Below are 27,271 nucleotides of genomic sequence, written 5' to 3' on the forward strand. Positions count from 1 at the left end.
ACCAGTTCCCCAGGAAAAAATGGCTGCTTTGAAGGTTGAACTCTATGGCCCGTCCCCTCCCCAAACCCTGCTCTCTCCAGGCTTCACCCCCCAAATCTCCAGGAAATCTCATCCTGGACCTGGCAACCTGACTCTGTACTCCTCCCAGGCTCCTGCTGGCAACCCTATTAACCGCATCGCAGCCCAGCTGAACTCTGTCTCCTCCCCAAACTCCGCCCTTCCAAGGCTCCACCCCCAAAGCTCTAGGAATTTCCTTCCCAAGAGTCGCAACCTTAATTTCGCAGGACCCTGGAAATTGCCTGATGTCCCAGCAGTAGTTTACCATTTCTGTTCTATTTCCACATTTTTCAACAGTATGTTTTATGACAGCTTTTGCAGCCAGATGCACAGGAATAGTTACAGTGAGCTTTCGAGCTGAGAGGGGTTTTGAAGGAGGGTCTCCCCGATGTGAGACTAACACTCTAACTGCTACACCACACTGCCTGCAAATAGTGGCATGAGGATGGCCCATCCGTGCTGCAGAGGGGGAAGAAAAGAACCATGTGCACAGTGAACAGGCATCTCAGCTAATGAAATCGCCAATTTAATCCTCTCCAGAACAGGCAGGCAGGCTTGGAAAATATACGAGTTTGTCTGCTTTGCCCTAAAAGGAATGCCGCACATCAGTCACACAACATTAGCGGTCATAAGCAGCAAAGGAACCCAAGAGGTGCCGTTAAAAGGATTAAAATGCCATACGTGACACAGCGACCCCGTTTCGCCAGAAGGAGAGGTTGTATCCGGTTGTTTTAAACAAACATTCTCCCCAAAAGAAAAGAGTGCAGTAGCACCTTCAAGACTAACCAACTTTACTGTAGCATAAGCTTTCGAGAACCACAGCTCTCTTCGTCGGATGCACTGAGAACTGTGGTTCTCGAAAGCTTATGCTACAGTAAAGTTGGTTAGTCTTAAAGGTGCTACTGGACTCTTTTCTGTTTTGCTACTACAGACTAACACGGCTAACTCCTCTGGATCTATCCCCCCAAAAGAAGAATCTCTAAAACACATCAGGTGTGAGGGCAACAACAGCCCTTTCCAGGTGTATCACTTAGCTGCCCCGATTGTCTTGAGGCTTCAATGGCCAAATTTCATTGGTTGCATTTGCACCCTGTGTTGCAGCATCCCTTGATTACCATGGCACCGTAAATCGTTATCTGGCTTGGGAGTGTGTGGTTGTGTTACGGTTGCCAACCCTGGGTTGAAGACTTGTGGGTCGGAGGCAGAGTCTGTGGAGAAGAGGGAGTCCCCCAAGGATGTGGTACGATAGAGTCCACCCTCCAGAGTTGCTGTTTCCTCCAGGAGAACTGATCTCGCTCATCTGGAGATGAATTGTAATTTCGGGAGAACTTCAGGTCTCATGCTTGGATTTGCACCCTCTGTCGGATTGGTAGTGTTTGCACCTGAGGCTGCTGTTCAGGCTGCCAACTCTAGCTTGGGAGATTCCTGGAGATTTGGGGATGGTGCCAGGGGAGGGAACTCAGTGGAGATGTCCACCCTCCAAAGCTACCATTTTCTTCAGGGGAACTGATCGTCTGGAAATCAGTTGCAATTCCAGGAACGCTCCTGGACCCACCTGGAATTTGGCAACCCTAGCTGCTGTCTCTCCCTTAACACATCCTCACCCCCCTCCTCTCACCAGGCCTGCCTGATCTTGTACCAGATCCAAACTACGTCCAGGCTTCGACTTACGTCCAGAGAGCTCACCTCTACTCCCTCCGCTGTGCCGCCGAGGAGAAATGCCTCGCAAGGTAGGTCTCCTCTATTTTTGCATCCCAGCTGATTCCTGAAACCTCCTCCCCCCACACACACTTCATGACAACCCAAAGCAGGTTTCCCCAATATTCTTTCCCCTGGTGGCAAACAAACCGCATGCCTCTAGAACGCTTGCAAGCCCACCCATGCCTGCCCTTTTTGGTTTCCCTTCCGCTGCAAGTGGTATTCTCTGTACATGTCTAAGAGTGTTCTTTTCTCTTTAGGTCCCCCGGAGTGCCCACTTGCTTCTGCCTCAGATTTCCTTCCATGACAAAGAGGCAGAGGAGTTAGCCGTGTTAGTCTGTAGTAGCAAAATCAAAAAGAGTCCAGTAGCACCTTTAAGACTAACCAATTTTATTGTAGCATAAGCTTTCGAGAATCAAGTTCTCTTCGTCAGATGCATAGTACAGAAACTGGTCAAATACAGAAGAGGAGGAGGGAGAGGGGAGAGAAGGGGACATATATCAGAAGGGGACAAGATGCAAAGGAATGTTTTGGTTGCCTCCCCGCTAATTGCATCTTGTCCCCTTCTGATATATGTCCCCTTCTCTCCCCTCTCCCTCCTCCTCTTCTGTATTTGACCAGTTTGTACCATGCATCTGACGAAGAGAACTTGATTCTCGAAAGCTTATGCTACAATAAAATTGGTTAGTCTTAAAGGTGCTACTGGACTCTTTATGACAAAGAGGGTAATCAGAGGCTAAAACAAGTGGAAAGTGAGGGAAAGGGACCCCAGATAGTCGACAGCTCTTGACTTTACGTCCTTTAGTGTGTAACAGACAATATCCATGTATAATAATAATAATAATAATATTTGATTTATATATTCAATATATGTATTCAGAACAACTTAATGCCCACTCAGAGCAGTTTACAAAGTATGCTATTATCCCCACAACTCATGGGCACGACAATTCAAACACAACAGTTCTCAGCTCCTCCTCCCACAGTTGCGGAACTCATAGTGAGTTGAATAAAATAAAATAATAGTCCTTGATCATCACACTGTATCTTGGATGTGGCAATGATGGGAGAAAACAAAGCTGATTTGTGGGAATTCAACGCAGCCTGGTTGCAAAAATGTGGGCAGACAGGCCAGTTGTTGTAAATATGCCCTCTTCCTCATAGACTCTGCTTTGTGACTCTCCCCACCACAAACACACTTTTAGAAGCAGGCAGGCGGCCACAAAGGATAGGGACTACTAAGGGGTGGCTCCGCCCTCCTTGGAATGCTGTTCTCCTCGTTCTTCTCCTTAATCTGTCACTCACCCTCTTTAGTCATTAGGCTAAGACTATTTTATTTTCAAACACTTTGATTGATGAGCTGGTCCTGCTTTTGATTGCCTGCCCCTCAGCACTACTGTTTTGCAGGCCAGTCTTTTCTGACTTTTTAAAAAACTTTGCTTCTGTTCTTAATTTTTTTCAATTGGTTTTAGTTATGATTTTAATGCTTTTTATTAATGTGCAGGTGTGCTTTTTTGAATATGAACAGAGACAGGCAGCAAATAAATATTCAGCATAGGTAAAGAGTCCCCAAGATGGCCTCACCGTGCTTAATGTTAGAGTTGCCAACTCCAGCTTGAGAAATTCCTGGAGGTATGGGGGTGGAGCCTGGAGGGGGTGGAGTTGGAGGGCAGATATCCCACCCCCCGGCACCAACCTTTAGGTGTCCCTTTTTCATGTGTGCTTCCAGCCTGCATAATGATGTCACTTCCGGGAAGTGACATCATCATGCAGGCCATGTGCTGCCCTGAGAGCGCTCCCACACTCCATAGGGAGTGGGGGGTCCCCTGCCTCCAGCAGGAGATTTCTTGTGTTTAGTGTCCATCAGGAGATTGGCAACCCTAGTGATGCCATAGAGTCCACCCTCCAAAGCTGCCATTTTCTCTCAGGGAACTTACACAAAGATAGTTTTAGTTGAGTAGAAATGTGGTCTGCAGTAGAATAATAATAATAGAATAATAATAACATTCAATTTATGTACCACCCTTCAAGACAACTTAATGCCCACTCAGAGTGGTTTCCAAAGTATGTTATTATTATCCCCACAACAATCACCCTGTGAGGTGGGTGGGGCTGAGAGAGCTGTGACTGACCCAAGGTCACCCAGCTGCCTTCAAGTGGAGGAATGGAGAATCAAACCCAGTTCTCCAGATTAGAGTCCCATCGCTCTTAACCACTACACCAAACTGGCTCTCCAGAAGAGCAGGATTCGAATCCAGTAGCACTTTAAAGACCAACACAATTTCCAGGGAATAAGCATTTGAGAGTCAAAGCTCCCCTCATCTAACGAAGGGAGCTATGACTCTCGAAACTTATACCCTGAAAATCTTGTTGCTACATTCTTTAAGGAACTACTGGCCTCAAATCTTGCTCTCCAGGAGAACTGACCTCGATAGCCGGGAGTTCAGTTGCAATACCAGGTAAATGCCAGACCTCACCTGGAGGCTGGTGACCCTATTCACTATGAATCCCTCTTTTATTTACTGCTCTCTTCTCCTCTACAGATGTTGAGCAATATAAGATTGATTAACTGATGATTTATTATGGCAGTTTTATGGCCAATGGCCCCAGGATAAGCAAAGCAGTTATGGTATTAATATATATCTTGCTTCTCAGTATTCTATCCCCCAGCTACAAGGCCAAGCGCAGGTCATCAAAATACAGGAAATGGTATTTTTAAGAGAAGATGTAGCCCTACGCAGGTACTTCCTCCGATAAGATCGGTTCTAAGCACATAAACTAATTTATTCTGTGAGCGCAGGTTTTGCTAGCTTGAGAGAATTGAGTTTTCGGTTTTATTTAAAGGCAAGCTTGCTAGCTTTCGTGGTTAAGGAGAAACACTTGGAAATCTTCGCACCATCTCTCTATATCCACCCACATCCCCATATCTCTATCTTGTCACTGTTTCCTTGCTTTTAAAAAAGAAGAAAATCACCGATTTCAAATAATTGTAAATTCAGAGCCATCCATAAAGATGCAATTATGCAAAACTGAGTCAATTATGCAAATACAGGTGAAGTGGCTACATTTATCTTGAGTGCCATTTGCTTGAATGGAAAGGGGGAGACAGACACCAAAATCTACCATCATGTAATGTTGCATCCAAGCCGCCCCTGCAAAATATTACACAGCGAAACACAGAACTTCATAAGAGCACAAGCAATGCTCTTGCACTGCCAGCGTTACCACCCAAAATAAGCCACTCCAGCATCAGTAGCCCAAGATCTTTTAATTGCCCTGCCAAGGACCCAAATCTTGAGATACCATTCTGTGCCAGTCTACTGTGCCAGTCTTAGATAAGTCTCTCTCATGACCTGGGATCTCTGGGGATGCTGGGATTTGAATCTGGGAACTTCAGTATGCAAAACCAGGGCTCATTTCGAGCGGGAACGCACAGGAACACAGTTCCAGCAATTCCCCAAAGAGGTCACATGTAAGGTGGCCCCACCCACCTGACTCCTGGCCATTTTGGGCCCATTTCGGCCTAGACTGGGGCCGAAATGGCCTGGATCAGGCCTCTGACGGGTGGTGGATCACTCTCCCGCTCAGCAGCGGCCTGATCCTGACCATTTGGGGCCCCTTTTCAGCCATTTTCAGCCCCTTTTTGCCATTTTGGGCCTAATTTCGGCCCTGAATGGCCAGGATTGGGTCCAAAACAGCCAGTCAGGGGGTGTGGCATATGCAAATCGGTTATATTAACGACACACTTCCAGTGATGGCAAGAGGTGTGGCATATGCTAATAAGTTATGCTAATGAGTTCCTCCAGCTCTTTTTCTACGAAATGACCCCTGTGCAAAACCAATCCAAACCGTCACCTCTCCTGCCATTTTCAGTTTAGAGCAGAGGTGACAACTTTACCTGTATTCCAAAAGCGCTCTGAATGTCTGTTTCTTCCCTTGGTGGGAGTTCATCCAGGCCACATTCCCTGGCCTCCTAGTTAAGGTTGCCAACTGCCCTACCCACGCATCCAAAACCCAGCCTGGCTACTTCACTTCCTGTATTGCTGTTATTATTATTAATTGCCCCCTTTCTGCCTCAATGGGCACTCAAAGTAAAACAAATACAATATCATCCATTAGAAAGCAACTCAAGACAGGCAGCCGTATTTTCAACACGGGAGCTTAGTTTCCCACAAATTATTTCATTTCAAAACCCTAGAAGGCCAAGAGAACTAAAGCAGCAGGAAAAAGAGAGGAGATGAGTCAAATAAACAGAGGGTTGATATTTGTAGGAATCGGCTGTCGAAGCTTTTTCAGGTGTGGAATAAAAATTGCTTGCAGTTCACTGCTATTGAAAAGCTCCAGGTGCCAGCTCCAAAGTTGCCAGCATTTGCACTCAGGACTGGTGCATTTCCACAAAGCTCCTCCCTTACTCTTCTCCTGTCTTCCAGCACCGCTTATACCCCTGAAGCTACAGACTATGATGTCCGAGTTCTGCTGCGCTTCCCCCAGCGAGTGAAGAACCAAGGCACTGCGGATTTCCTGCCCAACCGGGCTCGGCACACCTGGGAGTGGCACAGTTGCCATCAGTGAGTGGGGGTCCGGGGGAATCTCTGCCTCACAGGGGTTACGGCTGGAAAGGGGCAAGTGCCAGACTAAGATATGGGAGCCCCAGGTTCGAATCCCCACTCTGCCATGAAAACTTGCTGGATGCCCTTGGGGACAAGCTGTTTACAGCAGTGTTGCTCCCAAAGGAAAATCCCCGAAGCACCATCCACATAATACCTTGATTATGACCGCTATATATTGCTTCTTGCTTTTATGGCCCCTGCCAGCCAGAATATGAGAGTATCATGAGTAGGAAAGTCTAGCAAAAACAATACCGTGAAACCTAAGACAGAATTTAAACTATCAAGGTCTATAATAAAGTATATTGAATGCAAGTTTGTGTGTAATAATTCAAAATCGTTCAGATATTACATATAGCAATTCCTATATCCTATACTTGGAGTGTACATTTGGAGTAGATAAAAAAGGTAAAGGTAGTTCCCTGTGCAAGCACCGAGTCATTACTGACCCATGGGGGGACGTCGCATCACAATGTTTTCTTGACAGACTTTTTTTTGTTTGTTTGTTATGGGGTGTTTTACCCTCCCCCCCCCCCGCCCTGAGGAAACTGGGTACTCATTTTACCAACCTCAGAAAGATGGAAGGCTGAGTCAACCTTGAGCTGGCTACCTGAACCCGGCTTCGGCCAGGATCGAACTCAGGTTGTGAACAGAACTTAGGCTGCAGTACTGCAGCCTACCACTCTGCACCACTTGGAGTGTATATGGAATATTTAATAGCATTAGCACTTCAGTGCGTTATAGGATTGGTATATGTGAGCTTAAAGCTCTTTGTAGGTACATGCACTTTATAGACTATAACTGGCTGTAGATGGCTATGCAGTGAAATACCTTTGGAATGATTGCACACAAACTTGTATTAAATATACTTTATTATAGACCTTGACAGTTTGAATTCTGTCTTAGCTAGGCTTCACGGTATTGTTTTTGCTAGACTTTATGGCCCCTGCCAGCAGCAATTGAAATCCAGTCTTCTTTGCATGTCACAAGTTTCGGCGTATCCTGACATGAGAGGGATCTTAAAATCACATTGACCTGAAATATCTGTTTTCTTCTCTGTTTTAACGTTTGTATCAGCTGCCCTTTCTGGAGAATTCAAAAGCCTGCGCACTGTTAAAAAGTCCTTGGGTTAGTCCTAATAAAAGGTGACACGTGGCCGGGGTTTCTGATCTTGGGGACCGCAAGGGCAGTGATTCTGGGGCCCTGGGAACAAGTCCAGGATGCCCCCCCCCAAAAAAAATCATTGCCAACTCTCACTAGGGCCACTGCCTGGCCTCCCTACTGGGTCCAAGCCAAGGCAGCCCTCATCCAGTGTGAGCGGTTGTCAGAAGAAGCCAGCTGCCCGAGCCATGGATGGGACGGTGCAAGTGTAGAAGCAGGGACAGCCTGCTGGTTTTTTTTTCATTTTTAACTCCCTTCATTGGGGGGAACGGATAGCCAACTAGGGATCCCAGGTGCTCGTCACTGGCTACCCTGCAATCGCCCACAACTGGCCAGCACCCTGGCAACACATGCTGTGCGCACGCTCCCAGGAGACACAACGACATCCAGAAGTGACATCATCGCACCGGCCACGGGAGTCTTCCCACACATTTTGCTTGGAGCCAGTTTTGGAAGGCACGATGAGATCACTTCCGGAAATGACGTCGGCACATTTGCACCAGGAGCGCAAGCACACCATGCACAAGAAGGAGACTCCCGGGTAAGTACCAGGTTCCCCCCATACTGGAAGGCTATGGGACCTAGTAGCCCAAGTTGTCGGGTCTTCACACAGCATGAGGCTCGGAGCAGCTGCCCCTGTGGTCCATTGGCTAAGACTGCCCTCCTCTACTCAGGGATGTGTCCGAATGCTCGCAACATCATGTGAATCAGCCCTACAAATGCCTTATGAAGCTGTCTAGTAGCATCAGAGCACCAGTCTACATACCTATTGCACTCCTTGGCAGCATGTTGGGCTGGCCTTCTTGTTCATCCCACCATGCCACCAGAGCAAGCAAGAGTCTCCTGGCACCATAGCGCACATAAGCGCAGCCCAGGCGTCCTTGTGCATTCCTCATGCCCTGCTCTCCCTCCCACAGGCATTACCACAGCATGGATGAGTTCAGCCACTACGACTTGCTCGATGCCGCCACAGGCAAAAAGGTGGCGGAAGGCCACAAGGCAAGCTTCTGCCTAGAGGACACTACCTGTGATTTCGGGAACCTCAAACGCTACGCCTGCACGTCGCACACACAGGTGAGGGCCACAAGAGAGCTGGAGGGAAGAATCTATCTAGTTTAAGGACTCAACTCAAAGCAAATAGAATCTTTTTCCCCTGGCAGCTGGTAAACTTCCGGGGAGGAAGTGTGCCACAGACAGGGAGCCACCACCCAAAAGTCCCTGTTTTCTGGCAACTGATAATCTCAGCTCCACAGATGTGGACACACAGAGCAGACCTTGAGGTGAAGATCTTAACTAGTGGGCAAGCCTTTCATTCCATGCAAGCTCCTGTATCTCCCCCACCCCAAATTGGAGTTTGATGAGGGAGGCAATTAAGATCAGGAAAAGGGCAAGAGGGAAAGACATCAATGCTTCTAGCTACTGAGTTGATTTCCTGATCAGATTTAGATTACCCCAACCAGCAAAGTGTGAACCAACAAAAAAAATGATAGGCTGCCTACTCCAGTTTGGGAAATTCCTGGAAATCTGGGGGTGTGCCTGGAGGGGTGTGCTACCATAGAGTCCGTGCTCTGAAGTTGCCTTTTCTTCCAGGGGAACTGATCTCTGAAGTCTGGAGATCAGCTGTAATTCCAGGAGAACTCTGGGCCCCACCTGGAAATTGGCAACCTTATCAAGAGATGATCCATCGCTTTGGTCTTGAGAACTAGAGAATGACCTAATGCTACCAGCTGTGGCTGAGCCGGGATTTGAACCATGGGCTTAATTTCCCAACTTCCACCTTCTGTTTGGCTGTACAGCCCTAGGTTTTTTCAGGGATATAGTCTTCTGAGAAGGAACTTTTGGAAAGCAAGCCTGTGTGTGTTTGGGTCCTCTTAGGGTGGTTAAATGGCTGCACTATGCAAACGTCAACCCTACGCTGGCCAACATGTTTACGAGCATTACAAACACAGTTAGCAGAGTTGCCTGGTATGTAATGAAGCACGTGCAAATGAGCCTGCACTACAGAGAGTGCGTGCATGGACTGAGAATCAAACTTAAGCTCTGAGCCTTGGTTAAATTTTAGAAAAGAAATATGCGTTCATTTATTGTTGCAACTCCATATAGGATAAGAAAGGGAAGAGAAAGATATTTTTCAAGCTGTCTAGTCTAAAGATGATGCGGGTGGATATCAGGATGGCACGTTTGGTATCCTTAGTAGCAAGATGGAGAGGTGTGTGATATGAGCTGTCATGAAAAGGAAGTCCCAGAGAATACAATCTACACTTCAAAGGACGGCAGCGGGATAGTAGAAAGCAAGGAAAAACAAATCCCTGACCTTTTTATCTCACTGCCTCTTTGATTGTCCCCCTCTGAAACTCGAAAAAGAGACAGCATTACAGTTCTCCTCGTCTTGCCCATGTCTCTTCCTCTCCCACAATAGCAACAATCAAACAGGGTCACATAAATAAAGGCAGAGAGGTTCAATAGTAACTGGAACCTCCTCAGAGAAGTCCCGTAGGAACACATGAGGCTTCTTCCTTTGTGCTTTACTCAATGAGTCTCTCTACATGAGACGCCTCAGTGCGTATTCGTCAAGGGTAGGGAGTAGGGGTGTGCAAGGAAAAAACTTTCGGCTTTCTTGTTTCGGGATTACCCGAAACAAGATTCTCTACCGTCATTAGCCGAAAGCCGAAACAAGAATCTCTTTCGGGATTCGGGATTCGGCATTATTTCGGCATTCTTTCGGGATTCTTTCGGGTTTTTTTGTTGGGAAAATGCCTCCGTCTTTCAGGACGCCTGGAGGAGGCATTTTCCCACCAAATAAGCCCAAAATTGGTGGGGACCTTCCTCTAACCCTTCTCTAACAACTACCCAAGTTTCAGACAGATTGGACTTTGGGGGGCCATGTTATGGCCCCCCAAAGCAGGTCCCCCCATCCTCCCCATAAGAAAGCAAAGGAGCAGCATATTGTTAGCATGCTGCTGCTGATCTTTCTTCATTATTTCCTATGGGGAAAAAATGAAGAGGCAGGCTTCCTTTGCCAGGGGTGGCATTTTGCATGCAAAATGCCCCCCAGCCCTCAGGGGCCCTTCTCCCACCCCTCCTCCCACCCCCCACCAAGGCTCAGCCTGCTCCCACTTGGGGGGGGCATTTCATGGCCTCCCCAAGTAGGTGCTCTAATCTCTACCACTGACAGCTGGGGGAGGCTTGTGTTGCCAGGGGTGGCATTTTGCATGCAAAATGCCCCCCAACCCTCTGGGGCCCTTCTCCCACCCCTCCTCCCACCCCCCACCAAGGCTCAGCCTGCTCCCACTTGGGGGGGCCGTTTCATGGCCTCCCCAAGTAGGTGCTCTCAGCCCCTAAAGTCCACCCCTCACAGCCCCACACAAACCCAATTCCCCCCCAGCTGCCACACACAGACCCAAATCCCCCCAGTAGCCCCTCACAGACCCAAATCAACCCCCACCTGCCCCACACCCACCATAACCCCAGGAACAGGCTGGCCTGCCCTCCCCTTTTGGGAACCCCTAAACTCTCTTTCCCAGGGCAGTTCTGCACAGACAAGGGGTGCCACAATGGTGGCAGTGCCAAATCGTCCCTGGGAAAGAGCACCTGCCCTGGCACACAGACAACCACCCCCCTGACCCCCCCACCACCCGCAGAGAAGGCTGGCCAGCCTGCCCCATTGTTCCCTATGCTGGGAACCAACCTCCCATCAAAGAAGGGAACACAGACACACAATCATTAAGTTTAAAAAACCTTTATTTTCTCATTTTCAAATTACAAGTGGTCAACAAATCACAACATATTACACTTATTGTCCCTCATAGCACAACACAACACAATTAACTACACATCAGAGAATCTTAAACACAATTTTTTTTTTGAAATGGACAAACAGTAAAGTTTTGAACATTACAACAGGTCACATAGTGAGCGGGCACAACAGGGCATGGAAACAGAAGATGATCATAATAACTACCAGCCTAATACAACTCTCCCTCCATAACATGACTTAATGGGGGGGAACCACTGCAACAAAATCCCCCCCCAACCCTCTGGGGCCCTTCTCCCACCCTTCCTCCCATCCCCCCACCAAGGCTCAGCCTGCTCCCACTTGGGGGGGCCATTTCATGGCCTCCCCAAGTGGGTGCTCTGCTCTCATCTCTACCACTGACAGCTGGGAGAGGCTTGTCTTGCCAGGGGTGGCATTTTGCATGCCAAATGCCACCCTCACCCTCAGGTGCCCTTCTCCCACCCTTCCCCCCACCCCCCACCACATGCATTCCTTGACAATCAAGAAATCTGGAGTTAAATATGATGTGCATGTAAGTCCCTCAAAGACAGAAGCAATATGGAGGTAATGACCCATTTGATTTCCACAACCTCAGACACAATTAGGGATCCGTTTCCCCTTGGTGGGGGATCCCCCACTCTCACCTATCACCCCGAAGGGGGAAAGTCAGTGAATGAGCCTTCAAGGTACGCTCCAGGGGCTGCTGCCGTGATGTCACTGATGTCATCTGGCTGCCCTGAGAGTATGCCTGTGCTTTGCAGTGGGCTGATTTGGGCCCTACAGGCCAAAGCAGGATCCCTTGTGGCCCAAATCTGCCTGCTGTGAATTGTGCGTGCTCCCCAGCCTTGTGTGATGATCACATCACTTCCTAGAACAGACATCATCATGCCAGAGCATTGCCATTAAATGATCATGCGTGTGTGAACAGACCCTAAGTATCCTGTAGGCTTCAGTGATGGTATAGTAATGTTTTCACTCACATTATAGAGAGAGAGAGAGACAGAGAAGGGGGGGAGGCACTGAAACTAGATTATTTCTTCTATTTTACTGTCCCCTTCCAAAGCCAGGGTGGCATTGGCACAATGCCCCCCTCCCCCCGGCCAGAGCCTTAGTACCAGTATGCATTGACAGGCCCATGCATCATAGTCCTTTTTGAGACCCAGCCAAGTTGTGTGCCTTTTGGAGAAAAATGTTCAAGTTGCTGGTGGGGGTATGAACAATTTTTAGATATCCACTGTAGTGCAATGGCTAGAGAGTTGGTCTAGAATCTGGCAGACTCTGATTCTGTGCCTTGTAGGCTTGATGGATGTTCTTGGCTCAGCCTAAGTAAACAATTGTGTTGTGTTTTCCAGAGGCAGTCTAGGTGATTTTGGGGCCCTGGACAAATGTTCTGGACGGGGCCCCAGAACCAGTGCCGCCCCACCACTGGCTCCTTGCCAAGGCCAAGCAATTTGGTCACCTAGGCCCCAGATAGAGTGGGCAGGAGTGCGTTGTTTCCTTCCTCCCCCCCCTCCACCCCCTCATACAACTAAGAAGGCCATCGGTGGAGTCACTCCAATGTGAGGCATGGAGCAGCTGTCTATTGTTAGCCTGGTTGTGATGAGGGTGAAACAAATCAAGGGAGAACAGCAATGTGTAAACCACTCTAGGTTCCCATGGGGGAGAAAACCGGGGCATAAGATAAACCTTTAATTTGGTGGGGAGGGGGTATATACATTTTATGTGTATGTGTCTGTATGTTTTATGCATTCAAATCACTTGTGGTGTACTTTAGAATTATATTGAGCTCCACAGTATCCCAAAAACCTTGTCCATGTATTGCAAACCGAAGTCAATCTACCACATCTAGGGTATTCTTCTTTTCCCTACTGCCTTCAATTTTTCTTAGCATTATTGTCTTTTCTAGTGAACCTTGTCTTCTCATGATGTGACATAAGCACTATCATCAATTGATATCTTCAAGGGAGAAAGCAGGCCTGATTTGGTCTGGATGCCACTTACATGTCTTTTTCGGAGTCCATGGTACATGTAAATTGAAACTTTCTTCCCACTTCACAGTGTGAATGCTTTTTCCTCCTATGAGCTTTGTCTAAATTTTACTGTACTGATACTGCTCATTTGGCCAAAAGGCCTGCCCTTGATCAATGCCACATTAAATACTTCATAATAAAAATATGTTTTTAGAACCATTTAAAAGTGTCCTTAAGTGCCATACGCTGATTTAAAAAAACATAAGCTAAATGTTTGGGAACACAACCAGATATGTGAATGACTGAAATGCAGCCCAATCCCACTGCTACTTAAAATCCATTTTTGATGGAGGTCTGGATTGTCTTACATTGGTGTCATTGGGCTTGGAATCAGGAACCTGGAAGCGTTCCATGGGGGCTACAACTTTCATGCCAAGGCTAAGAGGGTGGGAACGGGATCTCTCTGGGGTGGCAAACTCTGGCCTTGGAAGTTACTGGCAATTTGGGGGTGGGACTTGTGGAAAGGAAAATCTGAGTAGGGATCTCCCCCAGAATCCATGGTCCGCATTTGCCCTCTAAAGAGATTGCCCTTGGAAGCAGCCAGTTTCTCTGTAGGGAACTACTCTCTCTAACCTGAACTCAAGCCCAACCAGGAGTTTGGCAGCCCTAGGAAAATTTCAGAAAAAGATGGCAAAGGAGGGCCAGCAACTGATAGAGGCATGGAAGCCCACACCAGGACAGTAGCAGGGGCCTACTTGGGCACAAGGGACAACCAGTGCTCTCATCCCCCATAGTCCACTCCTTACAGCCCCACACAAACCCAGTTCCCCCACCCCAGCTGCCACACACAGACCCAAATCCTCCACTCAGCCCCTCTCAGAACCAAAACCACCCTCAGCTGCCCCACACCCAGTACCCCAGGAACAGGCTGGCCAGCCTGCCCCATTGTTCCCTATGCTGGGAACCAACCTCCCATCAAAGAAGGGAACACAGACACACAATCATTAAGTTTAAAAAACCTTTATTTTCTCATTTTCAAATTACAAGTGGTCAACAAATCACAACATATTACACTTATTGTCCCTCATAGCACAACACAACACAATTAACTACACATCAGAGAATCTTAAACACAATTTTTCTTTTGAAATGGACAAACAGTAAAGTTTTGAACATTACAGCAGGTTACATAGTGAGCGGGCACAACAGGGCATGGAAACAGAAGATGATCATAACTACCAGCCTAATACAACTCTCCCTCCATAACATGACTAAATGGGGGGGAACCACTGCAACAGGGTCCAGCAGAACCTATGTCATTTCCTGTGGCTGTGCTTTCAGTTCAGACACACAAAGCTGAACTGGGCACTTCCAAGGCACTGGACAATGGTATTTCTGGAGCAGTTCTGCAGAGGTCTCCCCCCACCCCCACACCAGCCTCAGAATTTACCTGGGAACATCTGTGAGAGATCATCATTGGCCGGTGCCCATCCACCACTCTACCCGCATCCCCCAACCATGCAAACCCAACATTAACATCAAATTTTTTTTTTTTAAACATGAACATTCAATCAACTTTTAAAAAACATAATCACAACATTTTTTTTTGGTTTTTTTTTTTTTTACATGAACATTCAATCAACTTTTAAAAAACATAATCACAACATTTTTTTTTGGTTTTTTTTCCTTTTTTTTACATGAACGGAACATCAACTTTCAAAAAACAGTACAACAATTCTTCTACAATTTTTTTTACAAGGATTTCATCTGATAAAAACACCTAAGCAATCCCTATCTAACCTGTTTCTCCCTCCAGTAGCAATCCATGTTTCTGGGGCATTATTTTTCATAATAAATTTGGTCCCACAGGGTATGTCTCAGTGATGGGAGATGTTTTGAATACCCTGGGGGGGGGGGCTTTCAAATTGCTGGGTGTTTTCCCTTTGCCACTGGTTCCTAACCACCCTCCCTCTACTGGCCGGTTTTAACTGTATATACAGGGTTTTATACAGGGGAGAGCGCGATTCCAAAGGATTGGACTCATAGAGGATGCAGGCCACAAGTTGGGCTCACCTCAGTCACTCTGGAAGTCCAGTCCTGAGAAATCGAAGAGGCGAGAGTTGACCTTCAGGAAGGTCAACTGCTCGACTCTCCATGGGAGAAGGCGAGTGCGATGTGGGCCGACAATGTCGCCCGCATGTGAAAAGACGCGCTCGCTCTCCACGCTCGTCGGAGGGCATGAGAGCAGCCGCTGCGCCTCGAGGGAGAGGTCCGGCCAGACCGACTCCTTCCTGGCCCAGTAGCTGAGCGGATCGGTGGAGAGCGACTCGCAGGGCTCCGCGAGGTAGTCCCTGACCATCGCCTCCGCCGGATCCTCTCTCACGGTCCTCACGACCCCAGAGGGGACGAGGGCCCACCGGAGCATCTCCATCTCCATCGGCACTCCGGTGGTGGCCTCGGGGGGGGCCTGCGCAGAGGGGGCGTCAGAGGGACCCGCACGGCAGGGCCCCTCTTGCGTCCCCCCTGTCGACAGGCGTCCCCTCTTGGCCTGCCTGCGCCTCACCCAAGAGCAGAGCCCGTCTCTGGCTTGGGTGAGGTTCCCGTCCCGCTCGGCGAAAGTGCCCTTTATGCGCGGGTCACACATGGTCGCCAACATGTATGACTCTTCCTTAGTGAGAGGAGTTAGCCTGGCAGCTATGCCCTGCTGCAGCCTTCTCACTAATGCGCGCACCGCTGGAACAAGGTCAGCACGGGGCGCGACCCGGTCTGCAAGGGTGGCCAGATTCCTCTGGAGCGTGTGCACCAGGGGAATGACCAGACCGAGGGTCGCCGTGTCTGACGAGACCGCCACAGTGAAGTCCTTGAAGGGCTTCAGGACCTCCACTGTCTGGGTGATGGTGAGCCAATCCTCCCGGTTGAACTCACCCACCTGACTCGCACCGCGGTGCTCGGAGAGCCACGCGTGGAGTGCGGCCTGCTGCTCCACCAAGCGCTCAAGCATGGCGCAGGTGGAGTTCCAGCGAGTGCTGACGTCAGTGATCAGAGCGTGCTCTGGCACACCTGTCCTGACCTGTGTCTGGCGCAGTTCGTGCGTGGCCTTCACGCTGCGCGAGAAGTGACCCGTGAGCCTCCGACATTTCTGGACAAGTAACTGGAGTTCACGGGTCCGGGTATCCACGGGTTCCTTCGAGGAGCCCAACCCCAGCGCATCTCTCACCACTAGGTGAAGCTTGTGAGCGGCACAGTAGACGCTCTCTCGGCTCACTAGATGCGCCGCTGCCCTCATGTTCTTGCCACCGTCCGTCACCATGCATCCCACGGTGGCGGGTCCCTGGCCTATCCACTCGTCCAACTGTCTCCTTAAGGTGGCAGCGATGTTCTCCGCCGTGTGGGACACGTCGAGCACCTCGGCGTGAAGCAAGGCCTTGCAGTAGCCGGCCTGGCGGTCTCGCATCCTTCCCTGTCTAGCTGTGCTAGGCACCTCCCCCCGGCCCCCACCCAGAACCGACTCGGGTTCCCACCAGTGAGCAGTAAGCGAGAGGTACGCTTGCTGCACACTTGGGCAGGTCCAGATGTCCGATGTGAAGTGCACAGTTCTCCCGGCAACCCGGGACAGCTGTGCCTTCACATGATCCCTGGCAGCCCTGTAAAACGAGGGCACCACCGATCTGCTCAACGACGTGCGAGCAGGGACGGCGTACCAGGGAAAGCAATCTTGGAGCAGCCCTGAGAAGCCGAAGTCTTCCACTACGGAATACGGTTGCCCATCCACTGCTATCATGTTGACGATGTGGCGCGTGATGCGCCTGCTCGCCCTCCGGATCCCCTCTCTGGGCACACTAGCGCCCTGCATACCAAGCATCTCCGGGAGAGAGGCTTGGCATCCCTTTCCTGCAGGTACCCTTGGGGGGAGAGCACCAGAGGAGCCTGCCTCCTTCTGGCTAGCTGGCGGCCGTGCGGCGCCACTCGAACCCTCCTCCCGAAGAAGCACCGCCTGGTGGTGCCTCTTCATATGGTACCTCATCCCAGACGTGGAGAGATGCCACACATCTTTGCCACGGCTGACGCGCTGCCTACAATGCAGGCACAGGGCTGCTCGGGGATCCTCCGTTGCCTGGAAGTGCTTCCAGATTTCGGAGGAAAAGGGCATCCCACGCTTCCCAGGAGAAGCGCGTTCGGGACCACCCTGTGGCACCTCCTGTGAGGTGCTCTGGCCGGACACACCGTGTCCCACTCTCGGCCGGGCAGGTGGGGATGGACGAGGCTGAAGGGGCAGAGATGTGGGCTCTTCCACCACAGTCTCTGCCTCTTCCTCCCGCGTCCTCTCCTCCTGCACAGCCGCGAGAGGCCTGCTGCTGGCCTCAGAGGAAACTGGGGTGGACCGCCCCAGGGGGGGTCTCACGGGCAGTTCCTCCAACATCCTCCGGGTTCCTGGGGTGAGCGGGAGCGCAGGGAAAGTCATGTGCTCCGCGCCCATCCCAGGAGACACCACATGCTGCCCCTCCTCCAGCAGCTGGCTCGCAACCACTGGAGGAGGAGGAGCCTCAGCAGCAGGCCCCTGCCCAGTGCCAGCCCCTGCCTCACGCACCCGGGTTGGGGGTGGCCCTCCAGCAGCTGCCTCAGGAAAGAGAGTCTTGCGAACCCTCTTCCTGTCACCAGAAGCCAGGCTGGTGAACGGCAGCAGCGCAGGGGAGGGCCTCCTCCGCTCAGATGGAGGGGCTGCCGCAGCAGTCCCCCTCCCCCTCCCCTCCTCCCCTCTAGATTTCTCCCTAGCCTTTCCCCCGGGGCCCCTCTCTGCTTTCCTCTCCGACATACTTTCCCCTCCCAAATTCAACCCTAACTAATCAGAAAAGATTTAGAAAACAAAGGTCAACTTTGTTTTCAAGACCTAACTAACCTGCTCTAAATCTGTGCTTCTAGTGGCTCTGTGACTTGGAGATGAACAATCAAGTGCCTTTTTAAGCAACCCTATTTATGTCAGGGAACCTGAGCCTGCCAATCAGCTGAATTCCTCTGGAATTGAGCTGGCCCTAAACCCCAATAACAGGTGACAAAGCCTTAAACACTCACACACTAGTATGCCCGGGCCGGCCTGGCACCACCACGGGTGCCAGAGATGGGCAGTGGAACCCTAGTTATGGGGGCACTAATGGGAAGCCTATTGACAGCTATTACAAATTTTTATATATATATATATATATATAGAATTCAAACCTAACACTCACTCACTAATGCTTTCCCTGCTGAGTCCCTATTTAGTTTTTTAAAAAAAACTAGGCTCGGTTTCCCTAATAATTATGTTGAGGGCAATTATCCACTGATCACCTACCAACTGGCCTACCTACCTAAGAGACACTATTTAGCGGGACCGATGTATCTGTGGTATGTCGGTGTGGGGTGTGGATGTGGTGTTTTGAAGATGAGCCTCCCCCCTCCCAAGCTAGCAAGAACCCACCCCCAAGGCCACCCAAATGTGAACCCGGACTCGCTCACAGTAACACCAGTCCTGCAGTCCAGCGATGTTCAGGCGGTCTTGCAGCTGGTCCTCCTCTCCTCCACGATGCTGTCAAGAAAATTGGAAATGTTAGCAGAGTCAACACCACACGCCGCACACGCAACCCCCAAAATTCAAGGCCCCGTTGCACAAGCCAAGTCAGCCCCCCCCCCTTAAAGGCTAGGGCCAACCAGCAGCAAAACAAAACACATCCACCCAGCAGAGCTTCTGGCCTGTGCAGGCCAAAAGCTGGCACACTCATTTTTTAGTCCTGTGAAACAGTAGTTCATGCCCACCCCACACTCAAACTTGAAAAATGAAACATGAAAGAAAGCAGGCACTGCGATCAATGCTGGCCCCCCTAACCCCCAAACAATATCCTCTTGCCCAACCAGAAAATGCCCCCCCCCCCCCGGCCCAAGCCATAAAGACAGAGCCAAAGCATATGCTCGCAGGTAGGCACAGCAGCAGACATAAGCTCAAAAACCAAATTTAACAACAACCCTACCAGTCCACCAGTGCAGATGTCCAGCAATGTTGATCCTCCACGCAGAGATCTGCAGGCCGATGTCCACCAAGTGCAGTCCAGTCCAGAAGAGGTCCACCAACGATAAACAACCTGAATGTGAAGCAAAACAGTGAGTGCCAGGCCAGCAAACGGGAAGGGTTACCAAAGCCGGAGCAGCAGGCCTGTGTGTGGGCCGAAGGCTGGCACAGTTGATCAGGACGGAGCCTGTTGGGAATCCTTGCAAGCAGGGGACCAGACACAGAAACGCAAGCCACACCATTCCAGATTGTGGAGCACAACTGTGAGTGCCAGGCCAGCAACCAAAAAGGGTTACCTTGGCCAAAGCAGCATACCTGTGTGTGGCCCACAGGCTGGCACAGTTGATCAGGACGGAGCCTGTTGGGAATCCTTGCAAGCAGGGGACCAGACACAGAAAAGCAAGCCACACCATTCCAGATTGTGAAGCACAACTGTGAGAGCCAGCCAGAAGAAAGGCTTCTGGCCTGTGTAGGCCCAAAGCTGGCACACTCTTGTTTTAATCTTAAAACAGTGGATCAAGCTTAAAGAAGGCAAGCACAACAACCAATGCTGAACCCCCCCCCCCACCATCAAACATTGTCTGCCCAACCTGTCCCCCAGGCCATACCTGTGTGTGGCCCACAGGCTGGCACAGTTGATCAGGACGGAGCCTGTTGGGAATCCTTGCAAGCAGGGGACCAGACACAGAAAGGCAAGCCACACCATTCCAGATTGTGAAGCACAACTGTGAGAGCCAGCCAGAAGAAAGGCTTCTGGCCTGTGTAGGCCCAAAGCTGGCACACTCTTGTTTTGATCTTAAAACAGTGGATCAAGCTTAAAGAAGGCAAGCACAACAACCAATGCTGAAACCCCCACCCCACCATCAAACATTGTCTGCCCAACCTGTCCCCCAGGCCATGCCAAGAATAAACTGCAACACCTTTTTGCAGAGGCAGGCCACAGCAGCACATTGCCCAGCATCAAAAAAATTTACAAAAATTTTAAAAAGGCCTACCAGGTGTCCTCTCAGGATGTCCAGCACAGTTGATCCTCCAGGCAGATGTCCTCCAGGCTCCAGGTGCAGTCTCTCTTCTTCTCCTCTCTCGGTCACAGCTCAGCAGCAGCAGCAACAGAAGTGTTCCAGACAGTCTTGCTCCAAATTTAAATCCCCTGCTGCAGCCTCAGCCAAAGATTTAAATCTATTGGCTGGCATGAGAATGCAGCAGTGGGATTGGTGACTCCTAAAGTCCCCACTCCCCTGCCTTTCCCCACCCACACTCCAAGAGCCACCCTCCTCCTGCTCCCCCTCCCCTACCTGTTAGTTTTGGCGGGAATCTCTGCTGCTTTGCAAATGCAAAGTGCAATGCAATGCTTGCACCTTGCATTTGCAAGGCAAAGCAGGACTCCCTATCCTCCTTTGCAAGAGGGGTGGGGGGTGACAGAAGGAGTGAGTGATTCACTCCTTCTCCCCCCCTCCCCTCTTCTAAGAGCCTGCAGGAAGCCTTTGCTTCCAGCAGGATTTTGCTAGCCGCTTGCTAAGGCAAACGGCTAGCAAAAACAAAATGGCGATTCTCGAATGCCGAAAGAATGCCGAAAGAATCCCGAAACGTTTCGGGTTTTTCTTTCGGCAATCCCGAAACGTTTCGGCATTCCCCGAAACGTTTCGGGATTCTTGAAGAATGCCGAAACACTTTTGTTTCGGCATTCTTTCGGCATTCTGAATGCCGAAACGCACATCCCTAGTAGGGAGACACAATGTTAGCCAGGAAGCATAGTTTAAAAAGACATAACCGGCAGTGATGGCTCCTCAGAGAGTTTGTTAATTTCATCTTCGCTTCCCTGAAGGCTCTGTCAATTTCACCTCTCCAGTCTAAAACTCTGTGAGATTGCAACCAGAGGACAGCAAGGAATGGAAATGGGCTGGAGCTGCCCTCCAAAGTGGGGCTTGGATCTGGAGGGGTTATATTGGGCTGAAGTTTCCCTGGTGGGCATTTCACAGCCCCTTAACACAGCTCCAGTGTGTAGCAAAGCCTTTTCCCTGCTGCCAGCTCTGTCTTCTTAAACTACCTTTCCCGGCTACCATTGCATCTCCCGACACGTGTTCTTCATGAGTCAGATGTCTTGTGTAGATGAGCTGTTGCATTGTGGGATTCACTGCCAGGGTAGGCATTGAGGGTCACTAGCACAGGTCGCTGTAAAAGGGAGTTAGACAGATTCATGGAAGAGAGGTCCATCTGGGGCCATGACGAATCACGGGAACGTTCATGTTCAGAAGCAGTAAAACTCTGGAGCTCAGGGCTGGGAAGCAACATCAGGGGAAGGCCTTCCAGAGCAGCAAGCTGGCTGCTGTATGAAACGTGGTGCTGGACTAGATGGGCCATGGATCTGATCCCAGCAGGGTCCTGCTTAAGTTCTTACATTCTCAGCGGTCCACCTCACCCAATACAATCCCCTCCAACTAGCAGGCATTCTCCTGGGTCTCAAGCAGAGGTCTCTTTCATCTCCGCTACCCAAGATCCTTCTAAATAGAGAGGGGCCAGGGACATTCTGTGTGTGTCTATGAGGAATCTCCACCCTTCGTGTTCCCTTTCTGTACAGGGTCTGAGTCCAGGATGCTACGACACTTACAACGCGGACATCGACTGCCAGTGGATTGATATCACAGATGTGCAGCCTGGGAATTATATCCTCAAGGTCGGTGGCTCTTTTTAATGCCCCAGGATGAAAGAAAGATTAGCGCAGGGAGTGAGCAAAAGCCACTCCTGCTTAAGGGCCAAATTAGACACCATCAGCACATTTTTATCCCCACCTTCTTTCATGAGCCACAGAGTGCAGTATGTGCTTCCTTCTCCCTTCACCTTTTTGGCACGCCCTTGAGTAAGGTTGTCAGGTCACCTGGGGGTGAAAGTGAGGCACGGTGGTCACAGGGGGGAGTTGTGTGGAGGAGAACTCCCTTGCAGTGCGCACATGTTCCGGAGCACCCTACGTGGCTCTGGGAATGACGTAGTGCTGTAATGTCTCTTTAAGTAAAGCAGCTTTTTAGCACAGCTGAAAGGTATTTAGGGACGAAGCTGAAGTTGGTTCCGGGTTCCCTATTTGCAGTTCCTATTTCTTTATTCATAAAGCAAAACAAAAGTATTGGGGGAATTTTATTTTGGGGTAGGAGACGTTCTCTGGACTGCTGAGTTGTATGATTTGGGGTGATCTGAAGATTTTTTTTTCCGGGTGCAGCTACCCCCCCTTCTGCTTATTGATTTGTTCTGGGGGCACCCTACTTTGAAGCTGTTAAGAACCAGACTTTGTAGGAAGACCCAGTATACGTGCACTTAGAGGGCAGAGTCCGCTGGATATGGAGGTGTATATGTGCTCCTACAGTCTTTATGCTGGGTTACGAAGCTTTTCAATTAACTCCAATATTTGTTTTTTGCTCTGCGAATAAGAAACTAGGAACTGCGAATAAGGAACTGGGAACTAACTTCAGCTTCGTTATTTGGAGTTTTCGTATTCTCCTGTTAGTTGGAGTCTGGGAGAAGTAGTTTGTTTGGAACCTTTTGTGGGGTTCCAATAATCTGACTTATCTACTGTGTGGGACGTCTGAGTGACTTCACGAGTGTCTTTTGTGATCTGAGCTTCAGGGCCGGATCTAGGGTTGCCCGCGCCTGGGTCAACCCAAGCCCCACGATCCCCTGAGCACACTCCCGGCACTGCGTGATGACGTCACTTTCATTACGTCATCACCCGGGGGCCGCCAGGAAAAGCATGCCACCCCGCTGCCACTGGAGGGAAGGGAGCGCACGGCAAGCCAGCTGCCCCGGAACACGGCGCGCTGCAGAGGTGGTGGCGGCCGCGCAGGCGGCTGAGTGAAGGGCTGGAAAGCCACCCGCGCCGTTCCCCTTCCCTGGTGATGGGGCGTCAGGCTTGCTATGCACTCCCTTCCCTCCAGCAGTAGGTAGCGAAGGCAGCACACTTCCAGGGGGCACCCTGCGCTGCTGCCAGCCGCCCGGTCAGCAGGGCAGATGAATGGTGCAGCAGCCTTCCAGCCCTCCATCCAGCCGCCCGTGCAGCCACTGCCAGCTCCACGGCACGCTGTGTTCCGGGAAGGCCATCTTGCCTCCCCCTTTTTGGCGGTGCCGGGGGCAGGGTAACCCCCCTGCCCCCCCTCAATCCGACCCTGCTGAGCTGATACAACGACATTACAGACATCATTCCTGGTGCAATGAGGAAGTAATGGGTTATGCCAGGGGCTGATTGAGTAAAAATCAGCCCCAAACACTAAATTGGGGGCCAGTTTTTACTCAATCGGCCCTGGGAACAACCCATCACTTTTGCACTGTGTCTGGAATAATGTAATTCCCAGCAGGCACTCTAGAGTGCATAAAGGCATACTCCCCCCCGCTTCTCTCTTACACACACCAGCCAGGTAAGAGGTGGAGGCTGGGAATTCTCCCCCCCCCCCTCCATGGGATTGGCAAACCTACCTGTCAGATAAGGCAGGCTGAAAAAGAGCAGCTGCCCTATAGTAACTGTGTGAATTTGATGGCCAAGTGGGGAACTGAACCCTGGTTTCCAAGGCCTAGTCTGACACTTGATCTCCTGGTGGGTGCCCTAGCAAATTTCAACAGGCTGCCTTTCCTCTCCAATCTGGAGGCTGACTTGCAGTATTTGTTTTCCCAGGTCCAGGTGAACCCCAAATATATCGTGATGGAATCAGACTTCACCAACAACGTAGTGCGATGTAACATCCACTACACCGGGCGCTATGTGGCTACCACGAACTGCAAAATCTCCCAGTAAGTCCTTGCGCAAAGATCACTACAGGGTTGCTCATGTACAACCAGGCCTCTGAGCTTCTTGTCTAGGGTATGAGATGATGTTGTTAGGTTGGAAAGAGGGGGCATTTTAAATGCTGTGTTGCTGTGCAATTCCTAACAGAGTTAGACCCTTCTAAGCCCTGTGTCTTCAATGGACTTCAAAACATACTACTCTGCTTAGGATGGCGCTAGTCTGTTACGGCAGAAACACAGAAAGAAAAAACATTGTGGTACCATCAAGAAAAAGGGCTCAGCTGAGACATAATGCCAGCCCATGGTTCTTTTTAACCATGGTTAGCTTGTGAAACCAGGACTCTACTGGCAGACAATCGTTCAACCCTTGGTCTGTCTCAATCAACATAGTTTTCGTTGATTTCCCCACCAAGACCAGGCAGGCATATCTGCCTGTTTTGCAGCAAGGGTGGCTCCAGAAAACCAGCCAGGATACCTGTGTTCCTACATCTAGGCCTCCCATTTTCCCAATCCAGAGCAGGGAATGTACCCTCTCAGAGGAACTGAGGAACAGGAGGAAAAATGGTACCCACATAGCGACGCTCTAGGAATTTCTCCTAGTCTCTATGGTAAAGACCAGAGAGACGAGGGAAGGCAGCCTATAGCATCGCTCAAAAGTAACATCACATCCTCCCCAAACTCCACCCTCCCCAGGCACCATGCCCCAAATCTCCCAGCATTTGCCGAAGCAGCATTGAGAAATCCTATGTGCATCTGAAACTATAGCTGAAACTAACCAGAGTTAATCAACCAGCTTCAAACGCATGGCTTCGGATCCTGATTTGACGTACCTTCACCCTGGCATCACCACATTTATAGTGTGAAGCGCCAATCACGGCTGGCCCCACCCACTATGTCATACTGCTTCCCTCCCCCCACTGCTGCAGGGCCAGCTCCACTAAGCTGGCAGATCAGCCAGAGAGTAGCATTGCCAGCCTCCAGGTAGTGGCTGGAGATCTCCCGGAATTACAGCTGGTCTCCAGGCCACAGAGATCAGTTCACCTGGAGAAAATGGCTACTTTTGGGGGTGGACTCTATGGAATTATGCCATGCCAAGGTTCTTTCCCTCCCCAAACCCCCCTTTCTCCAGGTTTCTCCAGGTTTCACCCCCCAGATCTCCAGGAATTTCCCAACTTGGAGCTGGCAACCCTCCCAGAGAGACATTAATTCCCCAAATCAACATGGAAAAAAAGGGACGTGTTACTCTAGTATTTCCGTCTGCATGCTCAGTCCCATACTCTGAATCCAAACTCTGCCCTGAACTTCAATCCCATCTCTCATGGGTGGGGGTAGGTATGGAAAACAGCACCCCCTCCCATGGTTTTGTGCCCCACACAGAGGAAATTCTCTAGGGGGAGGTGTTGAAACCCTTCTTTGCTTGAGTCCTGGGAAAGTCATTGCCAGTCAGAACTGATTTTTTTTAAAAAAACAAGCTCTGTGGACCACTGGCTCTGCTCTGCAATGAATGTTCTCGTCCTGTGGTATGCTGCCACAGGTGCTCAGAAGGAGAAAAATCTAACAAGGATCCGAGGCCACATATTTCACTTACAACCGCAAGTTGGAGCTTTGATGTCCTCAACCCCCACCCCCCCACCCCAGCCCCAGCCCCAGCCTTTTGAGTGTTTTTGCTTCCTGGGCTGACCATAGCGAGCCTGTGAGTGCTTAACCACATTCAGTGGGCAGCCAGCATAAACACAGGCCTTCCCAGAACTGCACTGCAACGCTTGTTGATTTTGACAAAGGAACTGAGAGGGGGGAAGAAAGAGGAAAGGGAGTGTTCTCCCCTAAAATTATATTAGACGTATGGCTGCTCCTTTTAAAATCTGTCATTTTTTAAAAAATTGCATTTTTTGCTTCTTGCAAGGGGGGGGAAAAAGAGGTTTTAAACAGAAAAGCAAGATTGCCAAAGGTGGGATCCAGGAATATATTGAGACTTCAAGGAAGAAGAGATCAGAGCAGATCTCCTTGGATCAATATGATCCGAAGGGGCAAAGATAAACTCTGACTCCTCCAAATCTTAGGAATGGATGGACAAGCAGGAACAAAGAGGCCCCATAAACCCAAAAGCAAACATTTCCAAGGTTCAGCATCCAAATCTTAGGGTTTGATTTAGGCAAGAAATGCTTTCAGAACCAACTAGAGATGAATATTCAATGCAAATTCCTTTAGGGTTTTAATTTATAATTGGGAAGATGGAATCTCTAGCCAAGTAGTTGCCAACTCCAGGTTGGGGAATTCCTGGAGATTTATGGTGGAGCCTGGGGGAGACAGGGTATAATGCCATAGAATACACCCTCCAAAGCAGCCATTTTCTCCAAATAGGGCAACTATCAGCTCCAAAAATCAGGAGGAAAACTTTGCCTTCTTGCATTGGGGAAATTGTATGGGAGCGAGGACAGTTCGATCTTCTTCTCTCCCCATATTGGGTCCTCAATTTGATTTCCCTCCTCTTAGCTATATTTTACGAATGAAAATCCACAAGGATAGTGGATCAGAGATCTCCTTGCATTTCATTGAGTTTGGTTTTAAATTCAATGGGGTATTAATCCCAAAGAAACATTTGCAAATGAGCATAATATTTCCTTTCCTTTTGTTTTATTTTACAGATCTTGATTCCAACTAGGTTGATATGAGGGCAACCAGCCCCACCAACCCACCCCCCCATCCCGGCCCCACAAATCCCAAACTATTTCAAGCTGGCAGGATATGGAGAAGAAATTATTTCCCAGCATCCCACCTCAACAAGAGATGAAAGTCATGACTTCCGTTTGAAAACACAAGTTGAATAAGAGTTGTCACTTTAAATACTTTTATAAATACTTTGTCTTTAATCTCGCTTTGTCTTTAATCTTGGTTTCCTTCTCAAGTGGAAATTGTGACCAAAAAATTAAGAGCTTCACAAACACAGACATCACAATTCTTGTTACTCTCAAATACTTTGATGCTGAGATCTAAGACACCAGTTTGCGTTGCTGAGGCGACTCTAAGCAACGTAATCTTCATATTCTATGAAGTTTTCACAGACATCACAGTTCTAACCACTTCCAAATACTTTTGGAAGTTTTGGAGATCTGCAGAGATCTCGGGTGCCATTTTGGGTTGCCAAGGCAACTCCAAGCAATGTTATATTCATAGTCTACCCTTTGGGGTTAGAAGGAAG

The 27,271-nt window shown here is 49.7% G+C and overlaps 1 protein-coding gene across 1 annotated transcript in view; it reads left to right on the forward strand.

Moving 5' to 3' along the window:
• The window catches only part of LOXL1 (lysyl oxidase like 1), a 38,203-nt gene extending 11,257 nt beyond the window's left edge, over positions 1-26,946 (forward strand). The window contains exons 2-7 of the mRNA XM_055002959.1: positions 1,679-1,787; positions 6,186-6,323; positions 8,441-8,597; positions 21,887-21,982; positions 23,963-24,078; positions 26,718-26,946. Coding sequence (XP_054858934.1) covers positions 1,679-1,787; positions 6,186-6,323; positions 8,441-8,597; positions 21,887-21,982; positions 23,963-24,078; positions 26,718-26,724 — 623 coding nt within the window. The 3' untranslated portion in view covers positions 26,725-26,946. The remainder of the gene's footprint in view (positions 1-1,678; positions 1,788-6,185; positions 6,324-8,440; positions 8,598-21,886; positions 21,983-23,962; positions 24,079-26,717) is intronic.
• Positions 26,947-27,271: the final 325 nt, after the last annotated feature.

Source organism: Eublepharis macularius, chromosome 18 (genome assembly GCF_028583425.1).
Source record: "Eublepharis macularius isolate TG4126 chromosome 18, MPM_Emac_v1.0, whole genome shotgun sequence".
Taxonomy (NCBI): Eukaryota; Metazoa; Chordata; class Lepidosauria; order Squamata; family Eublepharidae; genus Eublepharis; species Eublepharis macularius.